Genomic DNA, 23,383 nt, shown 5'->3' on the forward strand with positions numbered 1-23,383 from the left:
AATTTAAGTAATATGTGTATTATACACATTTATACTCCCATAAATGGCATGGGGTAGATACAGGTAAAACTGAAATATCAATAAGAAAAATGTAAGGAAAACCCCGAGTTTGAGCAGGGTCATTAAAGTATAAAGTGCAATAGATAGTAGCTATGGTAAATCAAGTGGGGTCCTACCATGTAGCATTCTGAAAGCTGACCTAAAGAAGGTGGTTTTAAAGTCCATAACAGATGGCAGGAAGCCAACAATGGGATTGAAGCCTTAGTTAGCTACCCAGAGAAGAGCAGTAGATCTTGGTTTTCAAATATTGCCTTGGTGCAGTCCTCACACCTGCTTGCTGAAGAGGCTTGATTGACTTTCACATCTGTCTGAAGGTGTCAATGGGTAGCCAAGTGGAGTGGTGACAGTCCAAAAAGCACTGATGAAGCTTTGACCTCGGGAGTAGATGAGGAGTCTTACGTCTGTCCAGTCTAGTCTTTCGGTTAGACACTTCAGCTTGGATCCACAAGCCTGACCTGAGGAGAACCTTATACATTTTGCTCGTAGGGTGACTATTCAGAAGTCTAACACTGTGGCTCGTTTGGTGTCTTAAGAACTTCTTCTGAAGTGTCTGGAAAGGAGAACTCTGCCAGCTGTGAAAACCCAACTATGCTAACCTAGAGGTGGCTCTTAAAAAATAAACACTGAAATCAAGCTTCCAGAATGCATCTTATCCCACCTTTTGATTGCTTAAAGATCCACTCATTAAGAAGCCTTCCCATTCATTTGTTTGATTAAAAGCTTTTAAATTTAAGTTCTTTCTTGTGATGAATCCTTCTAGTTATAAAAAAGAAATCAGGCTTTCAAAAAAGAAAAAAACCTGATTTTACATTTTCCAGTAAAGAAAATAAAAAAAGAGAATACAGTTTTGACCTGATTTTTGTGGCCTCTTCTATGTCACAAAAGAGAAATAGGACTTTATTCTTTTCTCAAAAAGAGAGACTTTTGAGCACTCTTTGTCCTTATTAGCTGAAAACATTCAGATTCCTTTTAAATTGTTCTTGTCCCAGTGATCAAAACAGTTCTCCACCCAGGCCACTTGTTAGATGTCTTCTTCAACTCCTTCCCAGCTGGACAATGTTTCTTGTTTACAATCTATGGCTGTCATAGTTAAGTATTTAATGTATCAAAGTCAGACATAAAGGTCCTTCCCAGGGTAAATAATAATTAGGTATGAACTAGAATAAAAACGTGTCAAATTGATCAAATTGGTACCTTTGATGCTAAAAATTTTCATAAGACAAGTGAAGAAACCAAACAATTAACATCTATATTTTTCTCATGTGATAGAGAATTGGATTTAGTAGAGTTATGCATTCTTCATGCTTTGATGATTACATCCTAAACCCTCATTTTCCCCTTAGATATTAGCTGACTTTAACGCTAAATAGGTGAGATCATTGCCACAATACAGGAGTTAGGAGCTATGTTCTGAAAATACTGATTAGATGTGATCAGTGTTTTGAGTGTCACATACAGAAGAACACACAGGAAAGGTTACATCCAAGAAGGGATGAGGATGGTAAAGATGAGAGGCCCAATTTGGTTAGTATCTTTAGTAAGATCTTTGTCTATTCAAAGAGTGAGACATAGTGACCCGGATAAAAATGGAGAATCTTGTTTTCCCCCAGAGGAAGGAAATACAGTTGACCTTAAGTTTCATCACAGCCATAACTATGAAATCTGGAGCTGTGGAATATAACTCAGTGGTAGAATGCTTATCTGAGATTCTCGAAGCCCTGGGTTTAGTTCCCAGAACTGTACACATACATACACAAGGTACACATATGAATATTAGCCAATGAATTGTCTCATTTAGAGAGATAATGTTAGAGACTGCTGGAAAAAGAATTATGAACTGTATGTTTCCCTATGAAGTCAGTTCATAGGACCAAACAGTATATTCAGATAGCCATTTAATGTGAGTACCAATTAATTCAAAGGCATCAGTTGAACCAATGCAGATAATTAACCTAGCCATCTGAATGAATGGAATAAGGAAAGCACAAATTGAGCAAGATTTCATTCACTGAAGGAGGGGCGGCAGATCCCATGGAAACTTACAGCTCACAAACCGAATGAGGAATTAACTCCCAGCCAGTCAACACTCAGGGAGTTGATGGGAGATGGTAATAGCCCCAAATTCTAATAGGAATCCTGATAATCCTTTGTCGTTTTGATGTAGTTTTCTCGTTTGAAGTTATAACATGGACTAACACTGTATCTTTCTCTCTCTTTTTTCCCCCAAATGTGCTAGGAAAGCAAAGATATCCTGTTAGTGGATCTAAACTCTGAAATCGACACCAATCAGAACTCTTTAAGAGAAAATCCATTCTTAACAAATGGCGTCACCTCCTGTTCTGTCCCTCGACCAAAGCCTCAGGCATCCTTCTTGCCTGAAAATGCCTTTTCTGCCAATCTCAACTTCTTTCCCACCCCTAACCCTGATCCTTTCCGTGATGATCCTTTTGCACAGCCAGACCAATCGGCACTCTCTTCGTTCGATTCTCTCACATCTCCAGATCAGAAGAAAGTGAATTTGAGTAGCTTGTCTACTCCGCTGAGTAAAGGGCCCCTGAACGGTGATACCGATTACTTTGGTCAGCAATTTGACCAGATCTCTAACCGGACTGGCAAACAGGAAGCTCAGGCAGGCCCGTGGCCCTATCCAAGTTCGCAAACCCAGCAAGCAGTGAGAACTCAAAATGGGGTATCTGAAAGAGAACAGAACGGCTTCCATATCAAATCTTCCCCGAACCCTTTTGTGGGAAGCCCTCCTCCCAAAGGACTATCGGTACCGAATGGCGTAAAGCCGGACTTGGAAAGCTCTGTCCAGTCCTCAGCACATGACTCCATAGCCATTATCCCACCTCCACAAAGTACCAAACCCGGAAGAGGCAGAAGGACTGCTAAGGTGAATTGTCTTTTCCACATACCATTAGCAGAGTGCATGCGCGGTACCAAAGGGTGGTGTGATACAAGCTCTCTTCCCTGCTGCTCTTTTAGTTTCCTGTGTGGCTGTGAAATAGAAGGTGGGATAAGACACATCGGCCCTCTAGGAATATGCCCCTCTAGTCAACATTCTTCCTAAGCTTGCCAACAATGTTTGTCACATCTGCTTTCCGTTTGCATGTCTGGTCACCTAATACTAAACTAAACACAAGTTGTTTTTGTTTTTGTTTTTTTTTTCCATTGTTAATGCTGCTATGCTTCTGTACCTCTGGTAAGTTTGATTGTCATGTTCTGGGATGGGAGGGAGAGCGTTCTTGTGATTCTTTTGATCCTGTCCCCACACTAACACATGTCCTGCACACCCATCATCACTGATATCCATGGTGGTGGTTTAAAATTCTCAAGTCTGTCTCCTCTTTTAAATGTAAATGTTAATTTAATAACCCAGTGCCTTAGAAACTTACAAACGAACGCTATTACCAACTTCATTCAAAAGTGACTCCAAGTACAGTACCAGGCAATTTTTACAAGCTCTCATAGGAATGTGCAGCCTTACCTAATGATGAAAGTAGTATAGTCTCTATGGAAACTGATTTAGATAGAATGGAATGATTGAAATTATTTAGGATGCTTATATTGCCCTTCCTTTCCCAGCTTCAAGTTTTGCCAATAAGGAGACAAGACTGGCATAAAAGGATAAAATGAGAAAAATAGATTTCATTTTGCAAGTCCAAGATGGTATCTATTAGCCCATTCACTACAGCCATCTGTGTCTCTTACCCCCACCACACACACACACACACACACACACACACACACACACCTTACCTTTGCTCTTTTATTTATTGGTAGAAGTAATCATTTTCCATTAATAATAGATTTTCCTCTGTGTGGAGGTTAGCCTTGGGGTAAGGTGCAGGAGACAAATGGAAGCTGTGTTTGCTGTCGCCCTGAGTAACTTTTGTCCCTCCTCCCTCCTTGTCAGTCTCCAGCAAATGACTTGCTTGCATCAGACATCTTTGCCTCAGAACCTCCAGGCCAGACGACACCCACAGGACAACCTGCAGCTCCTCAGACCAACCCTTTGGATCTCTTCAAAACAAGTGCTCCTGCCCCAATGGGGCCCCTTGCAGGTCTAGGTATGTTCCCAGAGTTGGAATTAGATGTGTCTCTGCTACTGTCACTCATAGTGATGACACATAGAAGGAAGGCACTTCCTATGCTGGTGGGCATCAGATGGGAGACCTCAAGCAACACTCCCTGTGCCTTTACTCCTGCATAGCCCACATGCCTGACATTCCTGCCTGCTATCTGAAATTCAGCTCTCTGGGCTGCTATGTTACAAGAAGTCTGCCTTCAGTGTTGCATGTCCCTGAAAAGCTGGCAGTGGCTTTCAGAAGTCAGTTTTAAAGGATTCTGAAGTCAGACCTGCTTCCATGGTAAAAAGAGGATGCATCGAGAGTCATATGTTCTGTCTGCACAGGAGCACACATGCTTTCCATGACATTCACCTTGACAGATGGAAGTCTATCTCCTCTCAAGGCTCAAATCCTCTCTCTTATGTACCCCAGGGTGGGTGTAGGTTAAGCCAGAAGTAAGGCTAAATCAGAAACTGAAAGTCTAAGTTCCAGACTCAGCTCTGCCCCTAGGTCTAAATAGGCAGGGAATGGGCCAGAATCCTGATCTGTTTTTGAATACTTGCCCCTTAGCAATCCACAATTTTTCTAGAATTTTCTAGTAATTTTTCTAGAAGAGCATCTGTGTAGAGCTGGGAGGTAACTATTAGAAAAAAAATAAAGCTAGAAGAAGCATAGGTGGAATTTTCTTAGACAGTGGGATGTACTAGGGTGAAAATAAATTTCTGGCTTGCCTGATGCCCTGAGCCTTTGCTGCAGGATGGAGATAAAGGGATGCTGACTGAGGTCTGACCCTGTTACTCTTCCACCAGAGCTCTAGTCCTTTTCAGACTTCAGAAACACCAATAATAGTCTTTGCCATCCTGCTGGGGATTCCCTTTGTGTCTTGCTTCTTGGCACCTGTGCAAACTCAAATAGAATCTGGCTTGGGAGGTGGAGGGGCCAGAGATGAAGAAGGACTCTCTGGCCCTTTGGTAAGATTTGAATGAAGATCATAGCTTTTCCTACCCTCTGTAGAACCAGGCACCAAGATTCCTTTTTCTTCCTTCATTTCCTTTCTTCTCTCCTTTGCTGTTTTCCTGCAAAGGAGAGCAACTTCTTTCTGCCACTATATGTCTGTCTAAGCATGTCTGGAGTAGGGATGAGATAGGAGTTGTTGCCAATGCTGAGTGCTGAAACTCAGGTGAGTGAGAAGCAGTCCATAGGTTCCAGGCTCAATGTTATAGCACCAAGAAACTCTCTCCAAGTACATGGTGCACGTTGGAAGCCTCCTTTTTTGGCATTGTTCTTTTTGCTGTACCCACAGTGAAGCAGCTGGTGTCTTTCCTCCATAGAAAGGCAGAGAACTTGCATTCAGCAGCTGTGACTAGATCACATCCCAGAGCTCTGTAGTCTAATATCAATGCCTTGAAGAATTCTTACAGCCAATATTTAGCAAGTCAGCCTGAAGATACAGCTGGACCCTATAACTGTTAATTTATTCAGACGAAGTGAAGCCTTTTGGCATTGTGCCCCTGTTGAGGCCTTGGGGTATACAACTGCAGAATACTGATGATTCTTCCAAGTTTGGACATGGAACTCAAACTGAGCCCCACAGTGTAGCCCCTGTCCATTGGCAGTGATCCTCAGCCAAACCATGGAAGGTTGTAGGTCTGGCTTCCGCTCGACCCAGCTGGGGGACTGTCTCCTCTTGAGATCTGGAGAAGGGGGGCATTACAGGAAGCTGAGCCCTCAGCTTTGACTTGTACCCTGTGTTTTGATCTAGCGTCAAAAGGTAATAAAATTAATGCTTTATGCCCACACTCTCTTTTCCCTCAGTCCTTGCCTCTACTTTCTCCAGCTGGGCCATAAATGTTTTAGAAACATAATGGGTGGAGTCGGGGAGATGGGAATGAAGGTTGGCACAAATGCAGGCTTACCAAGCCCTTACTTCCTGGCAAATGAAATATTTTTCTTTTTTATAAATGGCACTCCCGTTTATACTATCTATGACTAGAGTTAAAGAAGTAGTTCAGAATGAAGGGCGGTAAATGGGTGTTCCCTTTTGTGTATTTATTTTTACACTACTGAGTGGCTGAAATGATTGGAAAATAACCCTTTCTTCCATTCACAATATTAAATTGTTTTGAAACATTATCAATAGCTTTGCTCAAACCAAAGCCACTTTTAAGGCTTAATAAGAGAAACCATGTCTTGGTTACTATGTGAATTAGCTTCCCATTGAACAAGTAGTTGCTTCTTATGCCTTGCCATGAAGAGGTCAAAATGGGAGAATAATGTACTGGGGTCAGGGCCAAGGTGCATGAGTTTGTCCCTATGGATATGGACTATGAACTTCCCATATTTGATTCAGTTTCGTCATGGAAAAATAGGCATGCTCATAAAGCAACGTGACCATTCTATGGGGGTGGAGCAAATGTGTTCCTGACCAGATGCCAGCACTCAAGAAAATAAAAGAATCAAATGACAAAAAGATCAAAAGAAATGACCCTATGCCAGTCCCTAAACCCCATTTCAAAGTTCTTCTCATTCTGAAGGAATGAAAAAAAAAAAAAAAGCAACAAATCTTTTCTATCTCACGTTTGAAACCTTTTCATGGTTGAATTAGAAAATGGATAATGAAAAAATGCTGTGCTCTGACCTTCAGAACAAGTAGGTTTCAAGAGTAGAACAGCACTGCCCATGACTGAGAATGAGGCTGGACTGGGTTAGCAGATGGCTAGTGCTTTGGGTTTTTTTCTCATTAATGCAATTGGGCAGAGAGAGCAGAGAGAATGAATGTCCTGTGTTAGAACAGGTTGCAGGGCAGGACGGAGAGGTCTGGGTTCTCATGAAGAACATGGCAGGGAGGCAAGCCCTGGGGATAATACTCTCTGACAACAAGAGGCCACAGTTACCCACAAGGGCCTGATTTTCCCTCTAACTCTGGCTCCCCTCTAACTTCTCGCAAAGTTTAGTGAGTGACACATGGCAGGAAGCTCTTTTATTGGGAGCAGCCATCCCAGGATTTTTACATGTAAAAGTCTAAACTATATGGGCCTCGGCTAAATTTCATCTTCCCTTTATGTAGCTGTGTCGACTTTGGCAGCATTAAAAGGCAGGGGACCTTTGAAACTGGAGAGACATTCTTGGAGAACTCATGTGCATTCATGATAACCAGTTTCCATAAGTCCTCAGAAGGAGCCAACTGTTAAATGCAAAGACTAAATAGTGCCTCCACGGAATGGATTATCCTAATTAACTACTTAATAATCCATGTGATTTGCACATTTGTCCACTTGACAAACCAGCTCTTACTGTTTGCAAGTTCTGTTCAGGGTGTTTGGAAGTTCATCAATATACTTTTGATAAGCATTTATCTATTCATGATTGGGAACCTATGGGGTGTAAGTATGAGGATAGTAAAATGTGTGGTAGAAAAAAACATGCAACAAGTGTTTGAACACCAGCTGAACAATGCTAATGAGTTAACCTTCAGAGTGATTTCATCTCTTGAAGCCCTTAGTTCTGGGTTAGCTTCAAAACTTCATAAGGGTGTTTGCCTTGGGAATGGTCTACAAATATGTCCAGAAAGCCATGCTTCTTAAAAGTCAAGAATTCTTGTCAAATGGACAAATATACCCAAAGTATGATAATGTTATGGATGTTTGAAAATGTCACAAATTCAGGATTTTATGCAATTAGTACATTGTTATAAAAATATAAGAGTTGGGTAGGGCGGTGCACGTCTTTAATCTCAGCACTTGGGAGGCAGAGACAGGTGGATCTTTGTGAGTCTGAGGCCAGCCTGGTATTCCCAGCAAGTTCCAGGACAGTCTACAAAGCTACAGAGAAATCCTGTCTTGAAAACTCATGAATAAATAAGGGAAGGAAGGAAGGAAGGAAGGAAGGAGGAAGGGTAGGAAGGAAGAAAGGAAGGAAGGAAATAAAAGAATCCTCTACAAGCTTGTCTCCTGATAACACTTTCTCCCTCTTTCTTCAGGTGGTGTTCCAGTAACACCCCCTCAAGCAGCACCTTGGACACCTGTTGTCTTCAGTCCTTCTACAGCTGTGGTCCCAGGAGCCATAATAAGTGGCCAGCCTTCAGGTTTTGGTCAGCCAATCGTTTTTGGTGCAACCCCAGCAGTTCAAGTTTGGAATCAGCCTTCATCATTTGCAGCCCCAACTTCCCCTCCAACCCCTGCAGTTTGGTGTTCTCCTGCCCCTGTGGCACCCAATGCTTGGTCATCCACAAGCCCTCTGGGGAACCCTTTTCAGAGTAACACCTTTCCACCTCCTGCCATGCCCACTCAGTCTCCTCCTATGCTGTCCTCTGTCCTGCCCACACCTCCTCAACCACCTCCCAGAAATGGTCCCTTAAAGGACATCCCCAGTGATGCTTTCACTGGCTTAGACCCACTTGGGGACAAAGAAGTCAAGGAAGTGAAGGAAATGTTCAAGGACTTCCAGCTACGCCAGCCACCTGTTCTACCCTCAAGGAAGGCAGAGACACCTTCTACTGGGACTTCAAGTGCCTTCTCCAGTTACTTCAACAGTAAAGTTGGCATTCCTCAGGAGCATGTAGACCATGATGATTATGATGCCAATCAACTGTTGAGCAAGATTAATGGTAAGTTTGCTCACTTATCTGCTGACTAATGTTTCAGCTGTCACACAGTCCCATGGGGATCTCAGGGGACCCTTCTATTTCCATCAATAATCCACTTCCCACTTCTTCCGGAGTTCAGGTTAACCATTTACCTCTTAGAGCCCTTTACCTCAGCCAATCCCAAGGACTGGCCCAATGCTGCCCCCCAGTGACTATTCTTGAGAGGGCGTCTAAGAACTATAGATGTGATGACCGATTGTGACATTTGAAGAATTGAATGATAATCTAGCCCACATTCCACAGCCACACACAAGAAACTTCTGAGTGTCTTCCACTTTAGATAAGATACAGATGTATCTTTTTTTGATAGATTTCTGGTATGTGTGGTAATTTTTATTTCACTGTTGTAAAGAATTCAAAGGTAAGCCAGTCAGAGAACATGCGTTGTATGTAAGCAAAGTTTGTCTACTAACTGGGTTCCTTGCCTTCCAGAACCGCCAAAGCCAGTTCCAAGACAAGGTCTCCTCTCAAATACCAAGTCTGCTGACAATTCTCTTGAGAACCCCTTCTCTAAAGGATGCTTCAGTTCACCACAGCCCTCTGTGAGTATCAAATCCTAGAAGAGCATACAACAGACCCCTATAGCTTCCTGAATCTACCTTCCCTATGCAATAACTCTTCACTAAGAATCTCTATTTGCCTATGATGCATTATCAGGAAACTTCACAGTGTGGATATCTAGTCAAGCTGAGTAATATGATGTTGCACAGGCACTGCCATCTTGAGGAATAATACCATCAAAATCCTTCCTTTGTATTTTACTTTCTCCATCTTGTGAAAACATTATGGCAGATGCTGAATCAAAATAGTCTCTTAAAATCTTTTAAAGATAAAAATTCTGTAGTTGATAGTTGTATACAACTTCCAAGCTGAGGGAAGCAAATGAAGTTCTCCACAGCCTTAACTTTGAACAAACAATATGTACTGTCCATCTCCAAGCAAGTAGACAAGAATCACCGTAGACATGTACAATGTCTGATTGGTTCTCAATGTGTGGGTTGCTCCCTCTTGGGGGTTGACTGACCTTTTCACAGAAGTCATATGTCAGATATCCTGCATATCAGACATTTACATTATGATTCCTAACAGTATTGATATTGAAGTTCTGAAGCAGTAATGAAATAATTTTATGATTGGTGGTCACCACAACATGAGGAACTGTATTAAAGGGTCACAGCATTAGGAAGGTTGACAACCACTTAGCTAAGTGATATTTAAATGACAGGTTTAATCATGTATTTTTTTTCTTATGACTATAATAGTGTTCATTGTATTGTTTTTATCTCTTAGGTGGCTTCTCAGCCTGCATCTTCTGATGCCCACAGGAGCCCTTTTGGAAATCCTTTTGCCTAACTTCTGTAAGTAGGAGAACCTACTTAGCATTTTCTCACAGTGGGTGAATGGTGAGAAACTGTGATACAGAGGGTAAAGGGTGAGGTTTTATTTTTAGAATTGGAAAGTGGCTAAGTATGTATAATTTGGAAGTAATGAGGCTGAGCATTTAGGAAAGTAATTCCTACAAGCAGTAATCAATCTAGGACACACAAATTTCTATCTGTGATTTTGATACTTCAGTTCTATATGGAAGTACATTCAATAGAACATGGCCTCAAACTCTATAATGGAGAATAATCTTCTTCTGGATCTCCTGCCCCTTCCTCCTCCTCTTAAGTGCTGGGTTTACAGACAGGCACCACTACACCAAGTTTTATGTAGTCTTTGGAGATCAAACCTGGGACTTCATGAATGAAGCACTCTCCCAGCTACATCTCCAGACCTACTTAAAAAAAAAAAAAAAAAAGACTCATGTTGAAGGGGAAGAATCCTGGTAGCAATTTGGATCTCTATAAAATGTCCAAGTTTGAAGGACTTTTTGATGATAATACAACTCCTCTTTCATTTCTTTCCTCAATGGTAATCTCAAATTGGTCCCTGTGGTGGGATGTGTTACCCTGACACCAGTGACAGTCTAAAGTTCAAAGTGAGTGAGAGGCTTGAGCATGCTATCTCTAGTGACTTTATCCTAAGAAAGCTGAGTCTCCACCAGGGCTTCATGTCATCTGCTCTTTTCATCAATAATTGGCACCAATTGTGTTCTAATCTCATGACATGGAAGTGAAGAGAAAAATGAAACCCTAGAATGTTAGAGAAGGCACAGCCAGAAATGATAGAACTATAAAATGAATGGGATGAATCCAAAGCCATTTTATTTCAATATTTCCTCATCCAAGCAAGGTTAAACTCTATTTTGATTTATCTGTGATATTTAACTTCCTTGCATACAATAATATTTATTTCCCATTATCCATGGAGAATGCATTTCAAATTTCCCTGACGATTTCTGAAACCATGAATTACAATTTAGTACCAACCTGGTTTTTATTATATATAAGTGACTAAAATGTTATTGATAATTAGGTACAGAGATTAATAGTAGAAAATAATAACAATAACCTTTACTGGTCATGGCTTGGGTGTTGTATTATTTCCTTGTCCTGTTCCTGCAACAAAATGATTAACAAAAGCAACCCAAGAAATGAAGGGTTCATGGTTCAGTCCATCATGATGGAGAAAGTCATGGCAGCAGGAACATGGACCAGCTTATCTCATTGCATCATCAGTCAATAAACAGAGAGTTGTGAAGGCCAGCTTGTTTCTCCTTACTTACTTCAGGATCCCATCACAAGGATCCCCACCCCATACTTAGGGTGGGTCTTCCCAGTTCAGTTACTCCTGTTCAGATAATTCCTTAGAAATATAGGTGTATTTGATATAGGGACTCAACATTAATTCAGACTGGCCTTGGTTTACTATATAATTTTGGCTAACTTTGAAACCTTGTGCCTACTTCCTCAGCCTTCTGAGTGCTGAAGTCATCAGCATGCATTGTCATATCTAGTGGGTGGTACTATTCTATCCTATCCTCATATCAGCCCTGGGATGTACTGTCAGTAACATTTGAAAATGATGTTTTAATATGTAATGCAATGGTAGTCAACCCAAACATCCTAACCAATCTTCTCCATGTTTCTCTAGGAAGATGTAATGCTGACTCTCCAGAGGGACAAAAGACTGGCTTGAGCCAAGGACAAAGCTGATAGCCAGAAACGTGCTGACCTCTGTCCTTGTCCCACCTTTGACCTAGTATCTGTTGCCTTACTTGTCTCTGCCTCTTGTAAAATGCCTTTCATTTTCTGCCTAGGCTGAAGCTAAACTGAAACTATGGCTTTACGTAAATTAAACTCCTAAACTCTCTAGCTCAAATATAAATGAAGTAGCTTCCCTGCCAAAGCCTTGTCTGTTGAACCCATAGAACATTCCAGAATATTCCGCCTTCTACCCTACAGCTGTGGGGTCTGGCCACTTTAGCCCTTCATATCACACTGCCTTGAGTAAATGTCCAAATCCTCATACCTCAAAGTCATTCGGAGTTCCTAGTGTGCAGCTTAAACCTAAACATTCTACTAATAGGACAGCAGACATCTTGCTTCCCATTCCTACTCAGAAAGAATTTTTTGATGAGTAAATTGAAAGCAAGACTAACTTCTCAAAAGCACACAGAACCATCACAAGATGACCATTTCCCTCTATAATGATATTTCTCCTCTAATTGTGTCATTTACCAATCCTGCCCCAAGAGGTGCTTACAGTAGACTTGAAGAGGAGGAAATTCTAGCTCCAAACATAAGGCATTATTCAAAGCTCATGAAACAATTCATTTCTCCCTGGGGCCTCAAATTGTTTTCATTCCAGGCATTTTACAGCTGTTTGACCCTGGTGACCTTATGGCCTGAATTTTCCTTGATGATCCTAATTTCATATCATGTGATTTTTTTCTCAATAAAGATGATTATTGTGTGCATTACTTAAAGAAGTATAATTTCTCTTCATTCTGATGATTTCTCCCAGGACCTAGGCTATTCCATTTTTTATCTCCTGTTGGCTATTTTAAATGAGAAAATAGAGCTGTTTATAACTCCCTGTCTTTGTCTCCCATGCTTTTCTCGGTCCATTTTGCTCCTGGGTTTGTATAAACAATACCCAGGAACAGATCTTTACCAGGAACATATTTTCATAGGTCAAAAAACATTAAATGACTCACAGATCTGGAGTACCCCTCCCCCCACTTCCAGTCCTTGTTAGTTCAATGTCTAGACTTCTGAAGGTACACCATCCTCATCCTCCATATGGACTGGAGGGCCATTCTCTTGAAGTTCTGAAGAGCAATTTAACACAGGAGTGATTACCGGACCCAGCTCAGTCATGAAGGACTATATTCAGAAAGCTAAAGTGACCGTACCAAACACACTGGGTCCTGAGTGGAGGTTGCATTATGCCTTTCTCATGTAATTAAAAAACTTCCTTGACGCAGCTATCATCTAGTTACTAAGACAATAATAAATGAGAAGAGAAAGGATGGTGGATGAATGTTTGGAACTATCATTGAAAAATCTACCTACAGTATTTTCCTCATAACCTTGGAAACCTATTCAGTGTGTTTTCATTTTCAGGGGTCTTTTTTGGTTTTTTGTTTGTTTGTTTGTTTGTTTGTTTTTTTGTTTGTTTGTTTGTTTTGGGTTTTTTTAATTTGGTTGGTTGGTTGGGTTTTTGTTGTTTTGGTTTTTGGGGTTTTTTTTTGTTTGTTTTGGGTTTTTTTTTTGTTTTTTGTTTTTTTTTTTTTTTTTTTTGTTAAACAGGATTGAAGAGTTTGTTCCTGCCAAAACCTTTAGTTTATGTTGAATTTTTTTTTTTAATGCTATCTGTTGACCATTAATGTTCAGGTCTTGTGGATGTTAATATAATCTTACCTTTTGGTGGAAGATGACTGCTCAGGGTTTAAACAAGAAGCTGGTCTTGTGAGCCTCTGTTGATTAGTCCCAAGCAATCCAAGCTGAAGTCCTGTGGGTTTCTGTTTAATGCTAATCATTTTTTTCTTCCTGTCTAACTTCCTATTTAGCTGTTATAAACAGAGACTTGAAATCATACTTTAAAATTCCAAATACCTAAAGATTGCTAAACTGGAGGTAACTATTTCTAGATGGCTGAAATTTTTAGAATGATCAGCCACACACCTGTTTTGTATGTACCTGTCTTCCTTGTGCACTTTTCTGTATGCAAATAAAGCTATAAATTTACTCATTCAATAAACTGGAATGACAAAAATCTCATGTCACTGTTAGCTTCTTCTGCTATTTGACCCCTGATTTAGGTGAACTGTTATCAGCAGCTAGAAGGTAGAAAACTTCTAGTTTTACATATTTGGGGATGTCCACAGAGAAAGTGGAAATCCATGATGTAAAAACACAAGGAAATTACCCAGTCTCTTCCAATGTCTTTTTCCCTCTCACATCCACACATATTCCCTTCCTGTGAATTTAATGACATTGGTAGATAGGAGTTACTACAGGTCACATGACATCCACTGGATAGTTTTTGGTCCATGCCTTTTGTCCTTTGCATCTCCATTATTTAGTCATGTTGCCCCACCATGTGTAGGGGTTAGTCTGTGTGGGTACTAGCCATTTGGAAGACCTGTAGTGTCAGGCTGGCAGGCCAATGATCAGCCGAGGACTCTCAGTCATGGTGCCCTGGTTTAAGTTCAGGGATCTCATTTCAGCAAAGACCTGGAATAAATCCTAAAGCAGGCTCTGGAAAATACAAAAGACTTGGTTTTAACCTAGCAACTCTAAAGAGTAAATAAATACTGGGAAGTAACCATCTTGTGGTGCATACTCTTATGGGATGTTTGGGTCTTCTGCCTTCTTCACCACTTAACTGAAAACAGTTGGTATCCTTCTGACAACAGTGAGGAGGAATGTAGAGAAACAAGAGCTCACCCCAGATGAGAGTGAGCTAAGGGCTGCTGGAAAGGACACACCACAGAGTATTTGGTTTATCTGGGTGTTCTGCTGTCTGTTTAATGAGCTGAACTAATTCTCCTTCCGTGTGACTCGATGCGTAAGCACACACTGGGATTAAGCAATGCTCATGTACAAGAAGACATTTATGAAGTACAACATACACCACTATTAGACAAAAAAGGGATGTGGTGCCAGGAGGTAGTGGCATTCGGGAGGCAGAGACAGCAGGTCTCTGTGAGTTCAAAGCCAACCTCATCTACAGAATGAGTTCCAGGACAGGCTCCAAAGCTACAGAGAAACCCTGTCTCAAAAAATAAGCAAACAAACAAGAAAAGGGATGTTTTTTCTGAAATAGCCCTGAAAATGGGAACCCTTGCACTCTTTAGTAGATATGGCATTCAGACCTAGTCCAAAAGTGGTATTCTTTGAGACCCTGGGACTTCTTTTAAGCGTCCAATGTCTTTAAGCAAAAGGTTGAATGTTAACAACCAGAAAATCCTACCATTTCTTACACAAATGCAACACAAAGGGAGAAGGCACTGATTTTTATTATGATAACCACTCATTGGGTAATGTTATGTTTGTTATGAAAAATAAGTCCATTCTGCTGACACATAATCCAGCGAGGCAAATCTGCAGCCATTACAGCTCGTATGAAACTGGCATCCAGGTTTTAAAATGACTGAAGTTGCTCTAGGACATAGGGAGTTTTTCCAATGGATTTTTTTTTTTTTTTTTTTTTTTTTTTTTTTTTTGTGGCAAAACTGTTGTAGTGGGTACTCTTCTCCCACAACGCTCGATCCCTCTATCAAGCCAGGCAGGACATTGCTGTGCCATCCTGTGCTGAAAGCAAGGAAGGAAAGAACAGGACATAGCTAATGCAGAAATGTAGTTCACCTTGGAATTACCTGATGAGTGAGGACTTTGACCCAGATGCCTGGAATAGATTCAAAAGAAAGTCTTTTCCTGAAAGATGGGAGTTGCCCAAAAGTTCCTGGTAAATATTTAAGCTATCACCATTTAAAGAGATTGCTCAACAACAAAGCTCCGAATACTTTCCGGGAAATGGCATGTTTTTTCACTAATTCTTTTCTGGAAAAAAAAAAAAAAACTAGAATTCATGTTCTAAGTTTATCTGACATACATGGATATGAAGAAAGCTCTGTACCAGCAGTGGGTCTGTTAACATATCCTAATTATGGCAATGCTCATGGACCAGGGCCAGCTACTTGTCATCTCACTTCATGAGTGCCCCAGCCTGTTTGTCCTTGCTTTCCTGAAGTTATATGCCTCATTACAAACTTCTACCTTCTACTAAAGTCATACCAGTGCTGGTCTCTACAGAAAACACACTGTGGGTTTCTCAGGAACCAAAGTAGGCTGTAATAGTTAAAAGGGAAAAAAAATATAGGAAATACAAGTTCACTTCTGAAAGTCTTCATGACTATGTTTTCATATGGTATTGTTTGTGTCGGTTTATGTCATTCCAATCACTGATATATATATACAGTGGTTGGCTTCAGTCATTATTTTAGCTTGCTGCTAATTGTATTTTTTTAAAGAGGAATGGGTTAAACAGTGCCCAAATGGGTTGTAGCACAGTCACAGATACCTTTAGAACATGTTCTCTAAGTACTCCTCCACCCTTATATTTACTGAGTGCCACAGACATTTTCCTTTGGAGTTAGAGAGATGAGAGTATTAGACATAGGAGCCAATAAGGAGGGAAAGGAAGAGAAGGGAGAGAAACAAGAGGGTTGACATGACATCTGCTTTCCGCTTCCCTCACTGAACTCAGAGATTGGCCACAGACTTAAATGATAGGAAATGCCAAAGCTGGAAGTGGGAGAGGATATCTGTTTCTGATAGAAGGATAAAAGATGCTGGGATCTGGGCAGTGGTTCTCAGCCTGCATTGGGAATGAACAGACTTTGGAAATGAAAACGCATCTGACCTCAGGGCCAAGATTACCAAACAAGAAAGTAACTTCCATACCCCCACTCTGTGTGAAGGTATGTACATAGTCAATTGCCACTTCTAGAAATCTAACTTTAAAATAAGAGCCCAGTAGATTCTGGTAAAAAGGGTTCGATACTCCACACTCTGAGACCCTTTATTTGAAGACTGATTTATTCCTAAAAATGGGTTTTTAAAGAGAAAATAAAGTAAGAACAGAGACCAGGTCACTGAGGTCTGTCCATCTAAGTGATGGTCAGGAAAGAAGCTAGAAAATAAGGGACAGATCCAGTTCTTGATCACCAAAGTTGAGGGAAGCAGTCTTTAATATGTAAATTTTAGCCCTGTGAACCTCTAGTTACTCATGCTACATATCATTCACTGTGGTGTTATATTTGTTAAGCATCGGGAATGGTAGCACACGGGTGTACTTAAAACCTGAACTTGATGGTGACCCCAGCCAGGTTTTCCGCATTCAGTGATCTGATTGCCTCCCTGCAAGGGTATGTGCTACAAGTGAAAGACTGAGAATTTCAATGTGGCACTGAGGAGCTCAGTGAGAAGAAGCTATAGAACAGCCAAGGATCCCCAATCAGAGATCCCTGAACAATCAAGAGAGCCCATGATCACTAAGAAAAACAACTTGAAAAAAACTGCCCATAACTTTAGAGGGGTCAAATGGAAATGACCCTGAACACATTTTATCACATCAGAAAAAACAAAAAATTCTTCATACTGCTGGTCAGAGTATCCATGTGTCTCTACCATTTCAAATGGAAAAGAGGTTGTATTGTTATGTGGAAGTATAATTTAGCAACACAGAATTCTCAAGGAAATTTGAATAAATGATGTAGAAGAAAGAAAGTAAAGGAATGAAGGAGGGAGGGAAGGAAGGAAGGAAGGAAGGAAGGAAGGAAGGAAGGAAGGAAAGAAGGAAGGAAGGAAGGGAAAAAATCTCCTTACTGGTAGAAAGCTGTGAGGTTCTCTTCAGGGTGGAAACACTTAGAACTAGAGACTAAAGTGAGTTTTGTTGCCTTTCTACTGGGGTTCTATACTAGAAGGAGGGGACTGGTTAGGGGTCATCATGACGCCATTCTCCATGAAAACATAGGGAGCTAATTAAAATATTAACCAAGGTACTCGTAACATGATGGAAAAGCTTACCACACAAAGTGCAAACCCCATAGACTCATTCCCATATGAGACTGGACAGATGGTTTAATCCTCAATAGCCAGCATTTCTTCAACTCTGTGATGGAGCCATTGAGAATTAAACTCGTTTGCAAATATAGGTAAGCTGGCATATTATAAAGTTTCCATTTGCATCTCTAATGGCTATGATGTGTTACACATATAAAGATATTTGCTTCTCCAGTTTAATTCATCCCAAGTTTGAAGCTTCACTTCAAAATGTGTCAGATACTGATAGATGTCAGGAGCCAGGAAGGGTTAAAGGCACTGTATAAATAAAGACCATGTTATTCATATAGTGCATACATTATACAGTGTATATACCAATCAATAACTTTTAGGTTGTTATTATATTTTGCTCTTCTCATATCACTGTATTGTATAAGATGATGACAAAACTCAAGTAGCAATATGGACTCTCCTCCCATTCAAACCGAACAGGCAAGATGTCCTTTTCCCCTCCACCCTTCAAGACAGTCAGTCTTCAGGAAAGAGTTGATTTTGCAGTAGTCATGACCACTTGCATCCTAATCAGCTAGCATCATATCATTGACATAAAACAGCATCCTGTGCTAACTTATTTCCCACCCTTAGGTCCCACAGACCTTCTGAGAGGGTCCACAGAGTCCCCAGTGCACTGTGACAGATGACAGATCTGAACTGAATCTGGATGCTACCCACATGTCATTAGCTAAGGCTCATGGGAAGTGTCCCTCTGACATGGATTCATTCACGGACATGGGCTTCAAACATGGCACCTGTGAGAATCATCTTACTGCTTTACATGTCAGGCACATGTTCTCCACATTAAGCTCAGAAATGGGTGAAATTAGTTCCATTGGTTCTCAAGCTCTCTATCTAAAAATGAGAAGGAATGAGAAAGGGTGATTAGATCCCTTTTACACTCCATGCTGTAGTTAAGATGGTCCCTAGATTGCTAGATCTGTGATTTACCATCCCAGCATGCCAATGTTTGAGATTTGCTCTTTTATAATCAATAATTATCTATGAATTTCTCTTAAGAATTGTGTCATCTGGGTGTGGTAATACACACCTTTAATCCCACCCTTCTGGAGGTCAGGGAGTTGGAGGTCATACTGGTTTACGAAGTGCATTCCAGGGCTACACAGAGAAACTCTCTCTTGAAAAATAAATAAATAAATAAATAAATAAATAAATAAATAAATAAATTGTGTCAGAGAGCCATGCATAGTGGTGTGTGCCTGCAATCCCAGCCCTTAGAATATAGATGTAGAATGATCGGGAGTTCAAAGTCATCCTCAACAAAAGTGTTAGGAACAGCTAGCTTGATATAGGCTCATGCCTGTAACTCCAGCACACTTGGGTGGAGGTAGAAGAACTGCAAGGAGTTCCAAGCCAGCCTGAGCTGCCCTGTCAGACCCTGCCCCAAGCAAACAGAACAAAACAAAAGATAAGAATGGTGTCATGAGACATTTTAAAGTCGTGATGCATTACCCACAAAACTCCACTGGATTTTCTCTCTCTCTCTCTCCTCAAATTGTGTATTGTCAGTTCCAACCCTTACCACACATTAGAATGATTTGAGAAGCCCAGACAGTTAAATTTGAGTAAGATAGGGAGTAGCGGACTTCCATGTTTACAACATCCCAGGTCATTCTCTTGTGCAACAGGTGTTCACAGAGAGCTTGCATGGTCCGCACTTTTTTGGTTCTTCCGGGACCTCTCCCTCTCCACCACGTCAGAGAATGGGGAGACAAGGAGCAAGCAGTCTTTCTACAGCACAGGGAGGAAAATCCTATCCTTTTAGTGTGTCCTTCCATTATAACCAAAGTAAATCTTTTTGGGGGCTATTGCTAAAGCCTTGTGGAGCTTGCATTTCATGTTTTCAGAAGAATCCCCTACACACATAAGAGAGAGATGTGTGAAGTTTATGGAAAAGCTTACATTTCCACCCTTTATCTTGCTTATGTGTGCAAGGCACACATCTGATTTCCAGAGGGAGGGGTGTTTAGAATGTGCACACAGATCTCTGCCTTTCATAGTGCCATCTCTGCAGTTATTTTCAGCTTAGGCTTCTTATGAGAATAAGCTATAGGCTATAGGCCTCTCCCATAAATTGTGCCTCTCTCTTGCATCTTTTCTTCCAGAGTCTCCCAAGAACAGAACTGCTAGGACTTTGATTGCTTTTATTTTTATACAACACTGCTCCTAATTTTTAAACACTTCAGCATCTTTTGTTTTTTGTTTTTTTTTCTTTCTTTGCTTTATTGCACAATGACACCTTGTCAATAAGGGGAAATAGTAGTCAGGAATTACAATAAATGACTCTCCATTGGTTGGACTTTCACCTAGGCAGCACAAACGGACACATACAAACAAAACCCTGGGCATATTACCAGCAATAACTGTTCTCTGTCCTCTGGTTGCAAAGAAATGCTTTGCAAGACCCCTGGGCTGCCTAGGAGGAGTGGCATGTCTCCAGGCAAGACCATCACCTTGGCAATTATAATCTTCACCTTGGAAATCAATGCATGGACCCCAGGACCCAATCTCCGGTGAGTTCATGGCTTGACTGTTTATCTCTGGAATTCTACTGTGGAATCTGCTGTCTCAGGGTCCGGTTCTTCCCAACAAAGTAGGAAAGACTAGGTTAAAGGTTAAATGGTGATATATAAAATGCCCAGGATTTCAATTTACTGAACAAGTGAGAAAAGCCACGGAAGCCTGCTGATGCCTCTGGGACTTTGTTCTAGGGAAGGAGCTCACATGTTAAAGCTAAGATATTCTGTTTAAATATTTAGAATTAGAAAATAAAACTGGTTGTCGCCAATTTGTGAAGACCATTGTTCATCAGTGTCTACTGTTTGAAAAGTTTACAACGAAGGAAGTTAATCTTTCCATTCCTTATCTCAAAACCTAATACTTTATAACTGTTGGCTAAGCCGGTTGTGGTGGCGCCTACCAGCAGGAGTTGCTGAAGAAGACAGAGGTAGGAGGGTCACAAGTTGGTTCAAAGCTAGCCTGGTCTATACATTAACTGTTGGCTGTAAGGCCCTTTGGCCCCCACGTTAAGCAAAGGTTAATCATTTGTCTCCTGTGACAACCCATATTGTGTCCCAGGTTTTATGTCCTGGGCCTTAGGGTCCACTTGCTGTACCCAAGAATTGCCATGATCCCAGAGCTAATGGCTAGTCTCCAGGATTGACTCTTATTTCCTTTTTATCTGATCCTATCTGGGTTTGCAAAACCCATAAGAAATGATTTGCATATGGTGTGAGGATGTCCTCAAAACTATGTGTGCTGGAAGCTCAGTCTCCTGTGTGGCAGCAGAAAGAGGTAGGGTCATTAGGGAGTAAAAACCAGTTAGATCTCAGGTTTCCACAGTTATGAATGGACTCTCTCTGACAAATGGGCCAAGCCTAGCAGAAATGGCCCCTAACAGGTCTGTCTGGCCAGGCCCTTCCTCAAGCCCTTGTTTTCCTTCCCTACATATGTGCCCCTTCTGAACACAGGGACTCCATTTTTGCTTTTAGTGACCATGTTATGACACAGCCTTAGGAATCCAGATGCCTGGCTATGATATTTGCAATTCAGTCTGATGATTGTGAGAAGAGTAAAATTCTCTCCCTTTATACGTAACCCCCATCAGGTACTCAGTTACAGCAACACCAACAGAGCGTGACACCATACCAAATACACCCAGCAAATGAACCAACAGGGCAATGAAAGCTGAACACCATTACACCTAGGACTTCTAGAGATTATGACCACGTAAGGCTCCTTTCATCTAGATGTCACAGAACAGACACAAACCTGTGTGATCCAACGCAACATGATCTTCCCTGAAGACAGAATGGAAATACCCCTAATGTTAACATCCGCCTGGACACTGTTCTGCTGTCTGCATTAATCTCCACCTCTGCCCAATTCCCCTCAGTTTAATCAAAGTCTATTTTGGACTTTGCAAGCCAGCTTATGACATCTTTGCCTGCCTTCTGACTGTGTGGTCTGTGTTCAGGATGGCATCTTCTGAGAGAGGACTCAAAGAGGAGCTACTCAGACCCACATGAGCCCTGGGATAGGGGCTGAGCGAGCTTTCCTCCATTCCACCCACTTCCTCTGCTGACATTATCGACACAGTATCTCTCGGCACAGAAAATGTTTTCTTTCTTTTTGGGGGGGGGGGCGCTCAGAAGGAATGTGTACAAAGGCATTCCCTGAAAGCTACTCTTTCTTGCACTTAACCTGACCCTCTCTTAGGCTTTTAAAAACAATTCTCATTTCTTGACTGTGGCTCAAAACTGAGAGGCTGTAGGAAGGCCACAGTTGCCTTGAAGTTCGCACCCACTCCCTGGGTCTGGTCAGTCAGCTGTTCCAGAAAGGACCAGGCAGACTCCTAGCAGTTGCACTCTCCTGAGCTCTCCCAGCCATGCCCTTCAGCCTGTGCCACAATGTCCCCACTTGGAACACTCTGTGCTGCACCCTTGGGCGGAGGATGAGGTTAAGATGGAGAGCTCAGAGATTGCAGTAGCTACGTGAGACAATTTACTTGAATATTAGCAGCAATATTTCAAAAATATTTCTGAGAATATATATACTTCAGAATGGAGTTAGACACCTGCAGCTCATATCAAGTCGCCACTGTATACCAACTGTGCAGGTTGGGCCACCCCTGTAGACAAGCTGTTCAGGTTGGAATGAGTGGCCCAGTCTCGGTGCTGTTTCTCTGGTCTATAAGACACTGATTGGGGTTGGTTCCTGTGGCTGCCGTAACAAAGTCCAAAAACTGATTGGTTTAAACAAGTCTTCTGTCTCCAGGACAGGGACTGGTGGTCTGAGGTGATGATGTTAAGAGAGCCAAGACCCCTTTGCCATTGTTTTGGGACCTTCCTAGCTTCTGCTGGTGGCCTGAAGCCCTTGACATATTTTGACTTTCTAATCTTGTCTCTGTCACCTTTCTTCTGTATAGATTTTTCTGTTTTATTTCCCCTGACCATCTTCCCATCATACTGGGATTGAACCCTGGAGTTAACACATGCTAGAAAATACTCTACTGCTATGCTATATATATGCTCAGTCCCCAAATCAATCCCTCTCTCTCCCTTTCCCTCCTCACATGCCACCCAAGCAAAGTCTTTTCCCATAAGTTCTGGAGATCAAACTCAGGTCTTCATGTTTGCCCAACAAGCATTTAACCTATGGAGTCATCACCCAACCTCTAGATTTCTCTTTTTACATGGACACCAGGAATATTGGATTAGGGCCTACTTTGACAATTCCATTTTAACTCAGTCACCTCTATCCAGATCCTATTTACAAATAAGTTCACATTCACAGAGCAACCAGATCCCAGGACCACAGCATATAATTCACTGTTGGAAGGAACACAATTCAATTCATACACTTAACAATGGCAGACTCTACCCAGTGGTGTTTTCATGTGAACATTAGTTAACATGTGTGTAAAGTGCTCAGAGCTTCCATCCCAGGCCTATGGGAAGAATTCAATAAGCATCGAGTGTATTTTTATAATGATTTCATGACTCATTTTATTGAGATGTCCCTTGTTCATGAGAAGGGATTGGAAAGTTATACATCCAATCCAGGAGGGAAATAAT

The 23,383-nt window shown here is 41.4% G+C and overlaps 2 protein-coding genes across 2 annotated transcripts in view; both read left to right on the forward strand.

The window, feature by feature from the left end:
• Positions 1–12,640, forward strand: part of Dab2 (DAB adaptor protein 2) — a 51,106-nt gene extending 38,466 nt beyond the window's left edge. The window contains exons 10-15 of the mRNA XM_051182502.1: positions 2,297–2,953; positions 3,977–4,130; positions 8,110–8,736; positions 9,208–9,317; positions 10,066–10,133; positions 11,812–12,640. Of these exons, the coding sequence (XP_051038459.1) occupies positions 2,297–2,953; positions 3,977–4,130; positions 8,110–8,736; positions 9,208–9,317; positions 10,066–10,128 (1,611 nt within the window). The 3' untranslated portion in view covers positions 10,129–10,133; positions 11,812–12,640. The remainder of the gene's footprint in view (positions 1–2,296; positions 2,954–3,976; positions 4,131–8,109; positions 8,737–9,207; positions 9,318–10,065; positions 10,134–11,811) is intronic.
• Positions 12,641–20,095: 7,455 nt separating this feature from the next.
• Positions 20,096–23,383, forward strand: part of C9 (complement C9) — a 44,808-nt gene continuing 41,520 nt past the window's right edge. The window contains exon 1 of the mRNA XM_051182497.1: positions 20,096–20,320. Within this exon, the coding sequence (XP_051038454.1) occupies positions 20,199–20,320 (122 nt within the window). The 5' untranslated portion in view covers positions 20,096–20,198. The remainder of the gene's footprint in view (positions 20,321–23,383) is intronic.

Source organism: Phodopus roborovskii, unplaced genomic scaffold (genome assembly GCF_943737965.1).
Source record: "Phodopus roborovskii unplaced genomic scaffold, PHOROB, whole genome shotgun sequence".
NCBI lineage: Eukaryota > Metazoa > Chordata > Mammalia > Rodentia > Cricetidae > Phodopus > Phodopus roborovskii.